The following is a 15,529-nucleotide window of genomic DNA, read 5'->3' on the forward strand; positions in this document are numbered from 1 at the left end:
TGCTTTCCCACACACTGCCAGGTGGAATGACCTGCTCTCCCTCCTCTACTGTCCTTGTGATCCTTTCTTCTCTCTTTCCTCTTCCTTAGTTACCCTCTGTTGTCCCCTTCCCCTTCTGCATGCTTCAAGTTTGGCCATTTCCAGTTTTTATATATTGGAGGAAAAAAAACACCACTTCACTCTGTGTGCCATTTGTGACCACTTGGCTGGCTGGGAAGCCCATCTGCGTGGTCACTTCTAATATAAGCGGATGCTCAGTGAAAGTGAATTGCTTCTTAAAAGTAGAGCGAATCCAAAGTGTGTCTTTTGCCATTGAATTTCAGCAATTTGTTTTTAATTGTACCTGAGGTCAGGCCCTACGTGATTCAGTTCAAATGTGGAGAAAAATAAAATTGCAATAATGTCTATGAAATGAAATATGCTCAGTTGAGGGGTGATAACATTAAAAAGCTGCATGGATGAAGGTATTGGCTATGCTTTCTTGTTAAGTGGGTCATTTCAATGCTTCCTCCTAATGCAAGCCCAAAGTAGCTTTTTTGAAAAACTGCTTACGTGTGCAGCACAATGCACTTTACCATGCTTACTGTTAACTGATCAGATATTTTCATTCTTCCTGGGCTCACTAGGCTATTGCGAGGCTGTGACCCAATGCCCTCCCAGGACAGAAATTTACAGTATTTGGTTGCCATAAAGTGGTATTAGTACCGTGTCTCAGGTCACTAGCCAGGTGCCCTCTGGGGCTGCTTATCCACCAACCTTAGTCTGTCTAACAGCCAGAGTTTGTATTTTCAGTTTTTAGGATTTGAGAAAAACTGACTGGGAAACCTGTTTCCTTTATGGAATATCGTGTTTGCCTTTTCTTCTTAGTTTGAATAGTCTAAAATGGACATATGCCTCTTAGTGCAAATTATTAATCCCTAGAAACCTCTAGGAAAAACACACACTTTCACAAAAAAAATACTGTGTATTCTCCAGTAATTATATTTCAGTTCTTTGCCATATTAATTGCTGTAGAACTGTGTATTTTCCTTTTGATAAGCGTGGCAGGTAGAAATCATTTTAGAATGTTAGGCGTAGGCCTGAAGCTGTTCTGTGGAATTATACTCTGCAGCAGTCTGTTACTTCGACTTTAATTATGTAACTGGTCTTTCAGATATGAAAATGGCACTGTGGATGATAGATCAGAAACACACAGTCTTAATAGTTGCCTCTCTCTGCTCCTAATGTCATATACTTCTTTCTAATATCCTTTTATCCCATCAGTGTCAATAATCAAAATCTAGATAGACATCCTTATGACCTGCTGTCCTGTATGCAGTGAAAGCCATGCCAGATGGGTCCCTTGACTTAGTGAGATTAGTCTACCTGATGACCATGAGATCCCGAGTGGGGCGCCTTAGCTCGTACACATCAGCTATTCCACAGCGATCTGAAAGCATCAGAAGAGAATTCTCAAATCAGGGGCAACCATGATGGGTTTTTTTTTCCCCCAAATGAACTAGTGATTTTTCCTTTTAAGTTAAGGCTGTATATCTCTGCGTCCTTGCTGACTATTTGGCCTTCTAAACAAGCTGTTCTATAAGTGAACGATTCAGTCTATTTATTGGTTATCTGGTCTCTTAGGCAGTTCTGGGTTTTTATTTCGTATATGTACTGGTATTTTTGTTACTGTCCATGGAATTGTCCATGGAGGCAGCCTTTGTAATCCAGCATGTGGTCAGTGGACCAGGCAAGGTGTGCTGAATTCTTGAGCTCCTCACTGAACCCTGAGTACTTGAGTGATCTAGTCTGATTTTCACTTTCTTTGGAAAAATGGATCTGCATACGGATCTTTCCTGATGACAGCCCAGAATGGTGAAATGTACAGTCATTCTTACCAGGGCAGAAGATGTGGATGCAGATATCTCCTCTTTCTAACAAACTACCATTGGCACATGTCTTCTGCTGTGGTCAGAGCCATGGTTAATGACTTCCCAGCTGAATTTTTATGCCATGCCCCCTTTGCCTCCTTGGATTCAGTCTGTCCATAAAACTTGTATCCAGTGAGAAGAAGAGCAAGTACTTCTACATTCCGGCACCACCGTGAGCAGGCGCAGCCCCTGTGGCTCCTGTTCACCCTCCAGGACAGGTGTTACTGTCACCCTTGTTTACGGATGACAGAACAGAGTCTTACGGAGAATAAGCCACTTTCTCAAGGTCACGCAGCTAGATGGTGGAGCTAGGTTTTGAATCCAGTTTGACTTCAAAGCTTGGCTGCTCCCCTGCCTCATTTGAAAGTTTTGATGATTTAGTGTCTTTCATTTGCTCCTCTGAAATGTATTAAATGCTTTCTCTCCAGGCTTAAGCACAAAGAAAGTGTGCAGCAGTGTTTCTAAATCGTGATTTCCAGGTTTGGAGTTAGGACCTAGGAATTCATAGATGAGTCCCCGAAGGCAGTCCCCAAGGGAACTCACTGTGCCCTTCAGACGATGTGAAGTCTCCTCATTCTTCCCATTCACTTTAATCATTGTTTCCCACCTCTTCTATAAATTAGTGAGGTTTTGTGTTAGTGTCCCTTTGGATCAATTTATATAGCCAGCCTTCAGTTTGAAATGGGGGGTGTGTGAAAATAATTACATTTTGGTGATTATATATTGGTATTAGGTTTGCATTTTTATAGAGTTATTTTGGACCATTTTCATGGTATGAATATGTATATGGTTATGGTGACAGCTTTCAAGTGAAAGTAGGGGCTCTGCTGTAAATCAGGCTTTGACATAAATGGGTCCACCTTGGATTCCACTGATGGGTGTTCACTTGAGAACATGACAAAGGACTCATTACATGACAGATTTACTGTAGAATAGTCTGTTGAAACAGAACCAGAGGACAACTTTATAAGGAATCATAAGTATTGCTTAAAAGCTATTTTCAGTTTAAACTACTATGGTACTGATAATATTGTACAGTAAATGGTATGCTTCAGTCTTAAAACGTGTTTTGCCAACTTCCTTATGTCAGGAAAGTGATTATTTCATATCTGTTTTAGAGATTACCAGTTATTTTTGTGCATCTTGAGGAGTTAGAAATTTTCCTTTTGCATGCTGGTAAAAATTTGTCCTTGTCTACCAGGTTACCTTTGCTGTTTAATACCACTGATACCACAGATATGTGCATTTTCATAAAGTGACCTGAGCTTAAAAAATTAAAATTATAGGGGCGCCTGGCTGGTGGTAGAACATGTGACTCCTGATCTCAGGGTCATGAGTTTGAGCCCCATGTTGGGTATAGAGATTACCTTATAAAAATCTTTTAAAAAAATTTATATTGAAGAGTTTGAGGTTCAGGTATTTTATGACAAAATGAAAGTGTTTACATGTACAGGATACTGCGCTCCAGTAGCATGTGTGAAAAGTAGCACTGCTGGGTATTGCTTTATGAAACCTTGTGAGTTTTCTATGGTACAGCCACCCTGTTCTTTCCAGAGTCATGAATATAAGCATAACAGTTTTGGGGGTTTTTTTCCGGAGGTAAGGAAAAGCCATATATTGCATGGCACCCTGCTCAATAAATTCATGTTTTGAACCAAGCTATATTTTACAGTTCTTCTGAAAGTAACTCTATATGCGGACGGAGTTTAGCATAGAATTCCTCAGGTTGCTGAATTAATGGGCGTATGATGAATATTTGCTAATAAAGTAATATTTAACATAGACATATAAATGGGAGTTTACTGGTAACCATCCCTGCCACTGCCAGCACCAGCAGCACCACCACTGGTTGCTCCCACCATTTGTTCAGTGCCCGGCACTGCTTTAGGTGCTGTTTGTCTGATCTCTTGCAACTCTCTCCGCTCCCAAGAGGTACGTACCATTTTCAGCACCATTTCCAGCTGAGGAAGCTGAGACACAGAGACTTAGCACTTGGCCTCAGGTCCTCCAGCTGGTTGCAATCAAACCGGCATTTGCCCCCAGCTGCATTACAGGGCGGTTGCTCATAACCAGAGTACTGTGACTGCCTTGCCAAGGAAGCTCCTTAAACCTGTTACAACCAAATTTCTAGCAGTTAAACAGTAAGTTCGTTGACACTTGGGATATTCATGGAACAGTAGAGCAGAAATTGGGGGGAACAGAGAATTTCATCTGTTGAGCCCCTTTCTCGTGATTCATTCTATTTCTGTTCAGATAACAAGATGACCTTCTCTGCTTTTGTTTTTGGTGCATGGTTGCATATGCATCACGTACTGATGAGGCATACTGTGAGCTGAGTAAACAGTCCATTCTACTGCTGTGCCACTCGGTATATAGACGGTGCTCTGTGACTCCTGATGTCCTTCATGTTGAGTATTTCCATAACGGCTCATTGAGGCTTCGTGGCGTGAATATAAACCTGGAGTCTGAGCCCAGGTGGTGCCTAAGGAACACCGCAAAGAGTGCCCTTGTCATGCCTGTGTGTGTGCTAACCCCGCGAGAGCCAGCAGACTGCCGTAGAGTTCGGGGATTGGCACTTGCTCTCCATTCATCTCCAGCATCATTTCCTTTCATGAGAAAACATGGCCTCATTGGGAGCAGTCCGTGCGTCCCCCTTGGACTGTGGCATTTCCTGTCTTGGGTACTTCTGTGTTAATCCTGTGGGTGTTGCCGTTCCTTTTACCTGCAGCCTCTCGACGTCATTCCAGGTCCACTAGTGCCCTCTCCACTGCTGAATCTGTTGGGCAGTCAGGTGAACAAGTGCTAACTGCATGCCTTGGCTTCTTCATATGTTCCAGTTTCACACCCATTTTAGCATTTGTTTCCATCAGTGTCGGCTAGCACTTGGCATGTACACACTTCATGTTTGTTTTCCCCAGCGTGCTTTGATTTTTTTAAGTTGTTGAATGTTTATGCTTCTGTTAATAGGCCGTAGATGCTTTATAGCCTGTTTGACAACATCATCTCTCCAGTGTTCATGTTTATGTGAAAACGAAACAAACAAAAACACGGGGAGGGGCTTCTTTGCCTCTTTTGACTCCGCCCCTCAGGAGAATAGCCACCCGAAATAGGTGCCCTGGAAAGTCCCTATGGGGAGAGAGGGGATGGAGGTCACCCAACGGAGTCTTTCATTTCCCAAGGCTTTGCTCCCAAAAAGTGTTGATTTGTGGCGTTAATTATTAGTGTTAGGTTCTAACTTACTTGGAGGAACTGTTTAGTTGCTAAATGTTCCAAATCCTAGCATGCCTAATTTCATATGTATAAATATGTGTCCTAAAACTTTTACGGAAAAACAAGGTCACGATTCAGATGATCAGGTCAGGTGGCAGGCAGTCTTCGCAGCTCAGGGTCCCCAAGTGTTCCATCCCGGCCCGCTTTAACGATACCAAAAATCCCCCACTTAGCCATTGGGGCAAAAAGTAAGCATACAGAAATGCTTCAGTTTGCTGGATTTAACTGACATCATTTTTATATGCTAACTACAGTTTTCTTACCTGAGCAAGGCAGACTGTCAATGGGGACAACTGTCACCAATTCATGGAGTTATTTTCTCCGATCTTCCTCTAAGCGAAGCGAGCTTTGCTTTTCATTATGTACACTCTGATGAGTACAGTCCCCTGAAAATTAGGAGCCAGGCTGAAGGCACAGTCACACATATCCATTTCTAGGGAAATGGAGCTTCATCATAACATCAGAGCAACAAGTGTAGAACAGACTTCGATCTGGTGAAAACAAAGCTTGTAACTTTGCTCAGATCCAGACAAGCATTTCCCCTTCAGATTTGAAATTCAAATGATCTATGGTACATATCTAGTGATCGGCAGTCACTGTATGGCAGAGCTGTATGCTTCTGGGAAGCACAGAATAATTGCATTGTTGTTACAGTTTTAATTTTTTGTCAGAAAAAATCAGTATTATCCCTGGAGCAAGAATTGCTGGCATGAGATATACTTTTTTTAAAAAATTTTTTAAGATTCCTTTTTATTTAAGTTTATGCTGGTAATTTCTAAATGGCTTACAACTGAATTTTCATTTTGTTACTCATAAATCCCTTACTATCTACCCTTTTTTAATGGTAAAAAGGCTTGAGCAAAGATCATGTATAAAAGCATATGCACAGCAAATCTCAAATTTACACTTGTTTTGTGTGTCAACTGGTTATATATATATATATATATGTAATATATATATAGGGAGAGATCTAGGTATAATTGCTTTGTGGTCTCTTAGTTTATCTGGCACATTTAATCATCTTTTAAACATAATGGCTAGGACAGCATACAGTATGACTAACAAGTGCATTAAAAAAGGGGATAGTATAACATACAATTTTTGTTTCTTTATAAAAATTTGTGACTGTATAACGTTTGGTTAGCAGTGTTTAAATTTTTTCCCCTTTCGGTGGCGCTGGGAAGTGTAATTTTTGAAACTGACATTTTAAAAATAAGTAGCACCTCACTTTTATAGTCCTTGTTTTCTAAAGAACTTTTGCTACATATCTAGTGCTTTAAATATATCAGTTTGTAAGAAAGATCAATTCACATAAAACAGATTTAGCTTTCCTTTTATTGTAAATGCTTCATTATGAGACTACGGCTAGTAGAGTTTTTTGTTTTTTGGGTTTTGTTTTATTTATTTATTTTTTTGGTCTAGTGTCTTATTTGTTCACTGAAAGAAAACATTTTTTAATCTTAACATTTTTCTTCAAAGGTTTTAAAAAATACATTAGCATTTTAAATAAATGTTTGCCAGTAAATACTGTGATACACTTAGGAAGTATAATTTATATGAACTTTGTCCTGTTATAGCTTTAACCTCAGCTCTTCTTAAGGAAGGCTGCTCTCCTGATGATATGGAACTTTTAAAAAGCTAGTCTTCATTGTCCTTGATCCTTAATAGGCTTAAAATAATTGAATTGATGAAATTTATTTTAGATTCTTTGGATCACATCCATTTTGTTTACATGTTTAGGCTATCATTTGAAAGTCCTTTGAGGGCTCAGGAAAAATGTATACTGATGTTATCTGAATGATTAGTATTTTACAGTGAAGTTGCTACCTTTTTGTGATGCTCATTGAAGAATTTTAATAAACTGATTTTTAAATAACCTTTGGTGACACAGGCATCATAAACAAGTACCAAAAATTGAGCTTAGCTAATGACAGTTAAACAGTCTTGACACGAATGAAAATTTGCAGAGATCAGTCAAATAGGTTTGTTTCAAATTTTAACTTTTTTTTTTTTTAAGATTTTATTTATTTATTTGACAGATCACAAGTAGGCAGAGAGGTAGTCAGAGAGAGAGAGAGGAGGAAGCAGGCTCCCTGCTGAGCAGAGAGCCCGATGTGGGGCTCGATCCCAGGACCCTGGGATCATGACCTGAGCCGAAGGCAGAGGCTTTAACCCACTGAGCCACCCAGGCACCCCACAAATTTTAACTTTTGATTACACGTTGCATTAGAACTCTGTTGTCAAACCATGAAGCTTTCTAATTAGTTTGACCAAACATCAGGGCCGCTTGCCTCCAGAGGGAGCACTAACTAGATTAGAAGACAGCCCACAGCCCAGCTCACTTCTATAAGTTCCCCTCACTCTCCCATGTCCCAACACTTCAAAAATACAACATCATTAAAGAGCCAGTTCAGTTGTTCAGATGCTTTGTGGCACGATAGTATTAAGTGTGGAACAGGCTAACCTCTGCCGCCGGTAACCAAATCCAGTTAGAACTGCAAGTGAAGGGTCCTTCAGATTGGCTAGAAACTGTCCAGTGCCTCTGTCCAATAGATGGGAAGAGGCAGGAGCCCTTGCAAAGAACTGAGGAAATTTGAATTAAAGTGACATATCTTTCGGTTTTGTTTTTCTTAAATAGACCGGTTTGGGCTTGGCCAGGCAGGAAGAGGACCTGGCTCTGTGAATGCCATGCGAGTTCTGAGCACGAGTACAGACCTTGAGGCTGCTGTTGCTGATGCTTTGGTAAGAGTCACAATGTGTACACAGTCTCTTGGACTGTTTCTCTGTCCTAACAGAAAATCGCCTCCCAAATCAGGGTACTCAATCATCTTGGGCACTCCATAAAATTGTGGAAATACTGGGTAAATTGATATCGTTAGCACTTTCTCTTTAAACTTCTATCTGTGTACATAAGTGAAAATTGGCCCTACAAAAAATAGTGACGTCAAGTGTTTTCTCCTTGCTCCTCAGTATCAAGGAAGTTTTGATGACATTGGGCTTCTCTGATGTCATTGGGCTCCTTTTTTTTATTTTTTTCCTTTTTCTCCATGTTTTTTCTTCAGCGTTTGCTTTTTTCATCCTCCTGCTTCTCTTGCTTTACAGGCTCTGATGGCATAGCCTAAACATACTGTTATAATAGTATGTAACAGAGTTTGTGGTTGGAAAATCTCACGTTGGTTCCATGACCACACTAGTTGTTCCATACGATTTTACCTTCGTTTGTTTGTCTTTAAAAATGAGTCATTAAGTCATTATTTATGGAAACTTTCCTAAATTTTAATGCCGATGAACTCTGAGGATATAAAGCACTGGTGGAATGTGTTTTTGCATCATTATAATGGAGTATCTAAAAAAAAAAAAAAACAGCAACATAAAGTAATTAGAGGCCCTTAAATTTGTGCTTATAGCAGAACATCCCCTGGTAGAATCAGCTCATGGTCAGATTGCTTTTAAAAGATGCATTTCAGCTGGTAGTGACACTGCCTCTAGCATATTCTGGTTGATGTGCTCAGCATTTAAAATAGATCCTCTTTAGAGCTGTCTGATCACTGGCCTTGCTTGTGCTGTTTTAAGATATATTGTCTCCCTGAGGAAAAACGTATTACAACATCCTGCTTTTGGACCCAGAAGTTTTAAACCCAGCCCCGTTTTTCATCTGATCAAAATGTTACAGTCTGTGGCTAACAGGGATTCTCACTTTCATCCCATCCTGTGTCGCCCTCATTTATTCTTGCTCAGTCAGATTTCTTTGACAAGCGGCTGTGAGCAAGCATTTTGCTGAAGCTCTTCCTGTAAGCAAGGGCCGCCTGGCCAGCTCTATTCAGCAGCCTTCTGTGTAGAAGAGCTTTTTTCCTGGCAGGTACTGGAGTTCAGGATAATTGCACTAACCATGGCTTTGACTTCAGAGTCATGAGTTGGAACAGAACTCTGGGAGGCTATTTTTCCTTCTAAGCTGCAGCACTGAGAATCTGTCTCTTATTTATTCAGAGACCCTATTAGGAGGTCAGAGGAGTGGGAAATGATGGATGTACAAAACCCTTAGCTAAATGGGACTTCCCGTTAAGGCGGGGGAGTTCCCTCGATCTTCAAAGAACCGCCCAAGGGACTGTGCACAAAGTTCCAGGGGGCAGAGTTGGACTTGAGAACTTGAGCTTGGGCTTTCCTTGACTCGGGGCTTTTCTCTGAGCTCTAGCCCTCAGTCCACTCAGGCTGCCCTTACTACTCTTCATCCAAACTGCTTAGCCTCCCTGAGGGACCTGCTGCAAAGGAGAGAGCACAGGAATGGTACACAGTGTTTGCCTCCCAGGCTAGAAACCCCAGGGGCAGACGGAATCTAGCATAGGAACAGACAGGAGAACTTACAATGACTTTCGGGATATACCTTGGTGGCGTGGGGAGAGTTTTAGCATAGCAGGAAGTGTACTGAGAACTGGAGCGTGTTGCTAGGAGGTGTAGGAAGGGCTAGGAAATGCCATTGTGAAAGTGTTCTTTGTTATTATTCGCTTGATATGAATTCGCTTGCTAACCTGTATTTTTGGTTTGCTAAGATATGTTTTGCTGTACACTTTTGTTGCAAGAACAATCCCCACATATGCTTCTGACATAATTCTCTATGCTTTTTCCCCATCCTTCAATATTTTCCTGCCTACAGCTGTTAGGAGACTCCAGGAGCAAGGTACCAGTGCTTTAACTTTTGTTTTACAACTTCATTTTTTTCTGTTGGGAGTATATTTCCTTTAGGAGCTAGTGAAAGCAAAAAAGCATGTAGTGCAATGTAGAAATTTTAGCCTGAATTATGATTTTGTCAAGTCTAGTGAAGCTGCTGTTAGCCATGGAATCAGTCCCCTCTCTCATCTGTTTTAGTGTTTGTTTGTTTTTTTAATGTCAAGCTCTGCTCCTTCTCCTGTCAGTGTTTTATTTTATTAACCCAGTTTGTGTCTACTCTTAATGTCATTACTATTTCATGAATGGATATATTCAACATTTTTCTTATTTTACAAATCTAGTTTGTATATATATATCAGATGATCCTATGATTTATAGTTCTAAGAAGGATCCTTCTGAGAGTGAAAGGGGGTGCTACCTAACTCATAACTCTGCCGGGACAAGAGACATAAGGCAGAACTGTCCCAAGCAAGTTATGGTGGACGGACAAGCCATACGTTATTAGACGATTACATTTGTGAAAGAAAAAAAAAAAGACAGAAGAAAATTGTATTTGTATGGTTTTAGCCAATAAACTTTTTTTTTCTTTTAGGGAAAATTGTATTTTTTCAGTTTAATAGCTGTTGCTCTATTATTTATGGGTTTAACTTAGAGTTTTATATTCAGGGTAAGAGAAGTGAATGAAGAGGGTCTGCAGGAAGCTTATTTGTGTTCGGACCATTTAAACATCCTTTGACTTAGACTGCTGTGTCCCTGACATTTCAGTTCCAGACTTTCTTAAGGAAGCATGGATATTCCAACAAATTTTCCCACAGACCCTGCTCAAGATAGAATGCTTTCAATTGCGAAGGGGGCTGACAGGTACACATGCCTGCAGGGTGGCAGGGGCTGGGCCAGGTTAGTTCACATGTGCCCCCAGCAGGCCTGTGACAGGTAGCCTCGTTGTCATTTCAAAGATGAGGAGAGCAAAGCAGGAAGGTGAGGAGCTTTCTGAAGTTCCTCAGCCAGTCGGCGGCGTCAGGACTGCCACCTGAGTCGGCCTCATTGCGAAGTCCATACACCGTCCTACAGACCACATTCTTCCCTCTCTGCTGTAGACTGCTCTGCCTATTACTTACTATCCCGACTGGGTGTCTTCTTTTCCGTTTTTATCTCCCTCATCTGTGAGCACAGGAAAGCGCGGTGCGTGCGTGTGTGCGTGCGTGCGTATCTTTTTACCTTTGACTCTGTTGTCGATACCGTGTGCTGTGACTCACAGTCATCTCACCTTCCCGTGTCTTCCTCCATCACCCCGACCTTCGTTGCACCTGACAGAAGAAGCCTGTGAGGAGGAGGTATGAGCCGTATGGGATGTACTCTGACGACGACGCCAACAGCGACGCCTCAAGTGTTTGCTCTGAGCGCTCGTACGGCTCCAGGAATGGTGGCATTCCCCATTATCTGCGGCAGACCGAGGACGTGGCGGAAGTTCTCAACCACTGTGCCAGTTCCAACTGGTCAGAAAGGAAAGAAGGGCTCCTAGGCCTGCAGAATTTACTGAAGAGCCAAAGAACACTGAGGTGAGGACGAGAGGCCAAGGTTGTGAGCCAAGTTTTAAGTCCCGTCTTACACTCAGCTGTGGTCAATGCGGAGTCCTTGTCATTCCTGGAGTCCTCACAGTTCAGGCACAAGGGCAGGCACTGTGGGTGCTAAGATGACTAAGACATGGTCTTGGCGTTCCAGAGACTTGGAAATAGCCGGCAAATGCTCTGTTAGGTTTATAAAAACATTTGGTTACCCCGCAGTTCACATTTATCTGGTAGGTGTTGTTTGAGAAGTATTGGTAAAGTGTGCAAGTTAGGGAGAAAATAAAACAACTCTGCAGGTTGGTATCGCTCATTATACTTTGGAGTTGTGGGTAAAATCTTAGCAGTCTCAGCCTAAGATTTTATAACATGCATACATACGGCTTATAAATGTGTATAGTAACGAGCTACTAAAATGGAGTACTTTTAAGTAGTACCAGTGTTATTACTAGAGTGGATTAGTTTGCTTTTTTCTTTGGTTCTTTATTTCACAAATTTTCTAAAATGAGCCTATATCACACATACTAAGAAAGTATGTGTTTATATCATATTTCATCAAATCTGAGGGACCGTTGACACACCGCTATTTTATAAAGAAATGCTACTTATTAAACCATGGCAGCACTAACATGTCTTTGATTATAAGATGAATCTCAAAGTTACAGAAATGTGAAAATGTGAAAAATCCAGTACATTAGAATCCCTGAAATATGGATATTATAGTCTTTGGAGAATTTTTCTTAGATAACTTGTGAGAGTGGATCAGTTTATGGTCACAGATAGGCTCTGCACAGCCAAGTGAACCTTGACTAGTGGATCCCTGTGCCATAAGTGTGCCCACCGGTCCGTCCTACTCCATCCTGCCCTGTTCGTACCTGTTGAACGCTGATTCCCCCCGAGAGGTCTTGAGAAGTTTTGTTGTGTGCCTTCTGAAATGCACGTAGCTTCTGACACTCTAGTGAGCTGTTAGAAACAAAATGAGGATTAAAAAAAAAAATGACGATGGTTTGTTGAGATGATTATTCCTCAAGACTCTGCTTAATTCTGGTGATCCCAGTTTCTTGACTTTTTTAGTGTTCACTGAGTATCCATTGAATAATCTCTAGAAATCTGTTGATTGGCACTGGTCTAACTAGATCTCATTATTAATAATATTAAAGGATCGGGATGCCTCGGTGACTTGGTTTAAGCATCTGCCTTTAGCTCAGGTCATGATCTCAGGGCCCTGGGATCGAGGGCTGCATCAGTCCCCCTGCTCAGCGGGAAGCATGCTTCTCCCTCTGTCTGCTTGCTGCTTCCTCTGCTTGTGCGCCTCCGCTCTGTCAAATAAATAAAATCTTAAAATAATGTTAAAGGATCATTGAACCACCTATCTCATCTGATTACTCAGGGGTGATTTGGGGAAGAGGTGATGACTCTTACTCAAGCCTTAAAGGAGAAATGGAACGCAATATAGTAAGGGTCAGAAAGGCAAAAGGGCACTAACAGGAAATGAATGTTTGCTGGGTCTTAGCAGTTGTAGGAATGCACCATTCCCTCCTTTAATCCTCCCTGCAGCCATTTGTTTGATACGGATCTAAATACATCGGAGTAGTTTGTAGCAAAACTGAGATTAAAATCCAGGTCTCTGCTGACTCCAAAGCACGTGCTTTTCCTACACTTTATCCCATTACTGTTCACCTATGGCAGATGGAAAACAGACCTCAAATGAGATGAGTGGTATTTAGCTCCAGGCTTTGCCATTGCTGTGTGTGTGTGTGTGTGTGTGTGTGTGTGTGTGTGTGTGTAAACTCTGGTAGTCACTCTGAGATGCTGTTGCCTCATTGTAAGTTGAGAGTCAAACTATCATGGTTTTATATTTGTACTTAATTTCATTGTGAATTAAATAAAATGATTCATTTGTGAAAAAAGATTCGCTACATAAAAATTAGTTCTAAAAAAGCTCTCGCTAATCTCAGTGCTGACTCATCATTAAATTCTAAGTTCATTTATTAATTTCCATTTTATTTCTTCTAGTCGAGTAGAATTGAAAAGACTGTGTGAGATCTTCACCCGAATGTTTGCTGACCCTCACAGCAAGGTGAGTCTTGGACTTGTGCCTGCCCACCCCCGCCCCTGCATGCCCACGTGAGCCGTATAATACACTACTTAAGAATGAGAGATAATTCCCCACAGCACAGTATAGACCTTACAGATTTAACACCAGTTTCTGCAGTAGTTTACGTTGTATCTTTTAAGAATGACTTTGTGGGAACTTCAGATGTCCTTAGAACATGGAGCAAAATAAGCTAAATAAAGTTTGTTTTAAGAGATAATGGGGAAAAAAAGAGTTAATGGAAAGAATCAGATGTAGTCATATTCAGATGCTTTTGGCCAGAATAAAACAACATATTCTAATGCAATGCCTTTTTTTTTTTTAACTTAACAGAAGTGAAGAAGATAGTCAAGTATATAATTTTTTGTGTACCCCATGTAGAATTTGTCTATATAGGACAAGATAGAAAAATAGAAGCATTTATGTAATAGATTTATTGAAAAACCAGGTTAAGCTATTTCTCCAAATAGAATTTTGCTGTCCTCAAGAACTTGCTGGATGGTGGCCACCTGGCTGACGTCCACACGCCTAGGGTGCAAAGAAAGCACTGAGCCTGAGGAGGGGTCCCTGCTGGGAGGAAAACACCCCTGACTGTGACCCAGACCCTTTCTAGAAGTGGTGCCAAGAGAGGGACCCTTTACAGAAGCTTGCTTGAAGTCTAAATTTGAAACAAATACTGTTAGTTTGGGAGGAATCCTAGTTGGATGCTTTTAGAGAAAGAAAATGGGAGGAATGAGTTTATTGGGCAAGTTTAAAGGATGGATAAAGGACAGAAACAGAAGTACAAAAATTGGGAGAACTTTAAGTCAGCATAAACAAATCTCATGTGCTTGACAGTGCAGGATTTCATGATCGCAGACCACAGTTTTCCTAGTAAAAATGGTCTCTTGTAAGTCTTAAGGGGAGAAGGAGACCTGTCATGGCCAGCCAGTTATTGTGACCTCTGTGCCTTTCCTGCCCTGTCTTTCTTATTAGAGTCATCAGACATGTTCCATCCAGTCATTCAGCACTCACTGAGTAGTCGCTCTGGGCTAGGGACACAGCAAACAACACGTTACCCCTGTTCTTTGAGATCCTCATAGGAGCCTGGGAGAATGAGTTGGGGGGTGGGGTCCCTTTTTTCTGTGGGGGTGAGGGTGGTGAGAGACTACAGTTCTCGATACTGGTCTTGAAGCATGTCTTAAAATTCCTATGATGAACCTCACAGCAAGGTTAACATTAACACCATAAGTAGAATCCAAGAAAGGTTCAGTTCTAGGGCCACACAGATATGTAAATATACAATTACCATGATTTTTCTCTAAGATAGTGTTTAAAAGCAGGAAGACTGGGGTGCCCCGGTGCCTCAGTCAGTTGAATGTCTGACTCTTGATCTTGGATTAAGTCTTGAGCACAGGGTCGTGGGTTTGGGCCCTATATTGCCCCCCCCCAAAAAAGGGAAGATTTTAGGCATAAGATTCATAAGAGTTAGAGCATAGAGGGTGTTAGGTATGGGGCATTGATGAAATTTCTGTTACCTGTCACCTCTAGATTGCTGATTCAGAACCAGAATGTGAGGATAAAGAAGGAAATTTGTTTCCATCAGAAGGCTCTTGTACAGTGAGTTTGGAGGTCTCAGTTTAGTTAATATTTGCTAGCTGCCTTGGAGCTAAGCCAGGAATGCCATAGCAGGGGCTCATGAGTTTTTTTCTGAGCTGTCTCACGGGAGACCCCTGGTGGTTAACAGTTGCTGTGCTACAACTGAGTAGGTGTATAATGGCTCAGTTGTCCCAGTAAAGCATGACTCATTAGCCAAGTAGGGGACACAGTGCCGCTTACCTCTCTGAAATCGGCTCAAGGATAATCCCCTCTGGACTCTTATCTCACCTTACGCAGCATTAATGAACGCACAGCAACGTGAGAATTATGTGGACTGTATCTTTTTTATTCTAAGGCATAATTTTTAATAAAGACTATAATGACTGTAATAATACCTTTTTATATTGTATTACTTTATGGTATCTGAATTGGCCTACCTCAAAATC

General features: G+C 41.3%; 1 protein-coding gene across 2 annotated transcripts in view; it reads left to right on the top strand.

Annotated features, from left to right (window-relative positions):
- The window catches only part of CLASP1 (cytoplasmic linker associated protein 1), a 279,688-nt gene that overhangs the window by 204,530 nt on the left and 59,629 nt on the right, over positions 1–15,529 (top strand). Inside the window, exons 23-26 of one of the 2 annotated variants that reach the window (XM_080798123.1) lie at positions 7,819–7,922; positions 9,832–9,855; positions 11,160–11,404; positions 13,427–13,490. In XM_080798123.1, the coding sequence (XP_080654249.1) occupies positions 7,819–7,922; positions 9,832–9,855; positions 11,160–11,404; positions 13,427–13,490 (437 nt within the window). The remainder of the gene's footprint in view (positions 1–7,818; positions 7,923–9,831; positions 9,856–11,159; positions 11,405–13,426; positions 13,491–15,529) is intronic. The other variant, XM_080798122.1, reaches the window with a different exon arrangement.

This window comes from Martes martes (genome assembly GCF_963455335.1).
Source record: "Martes martes genome assembly, chromosome: 3".
Lineage (NCBI taxonomy): Eukaryota > Metazoa > Chordata > Mammalia > Carnivora > Mustelidae > Martes > Martes martes.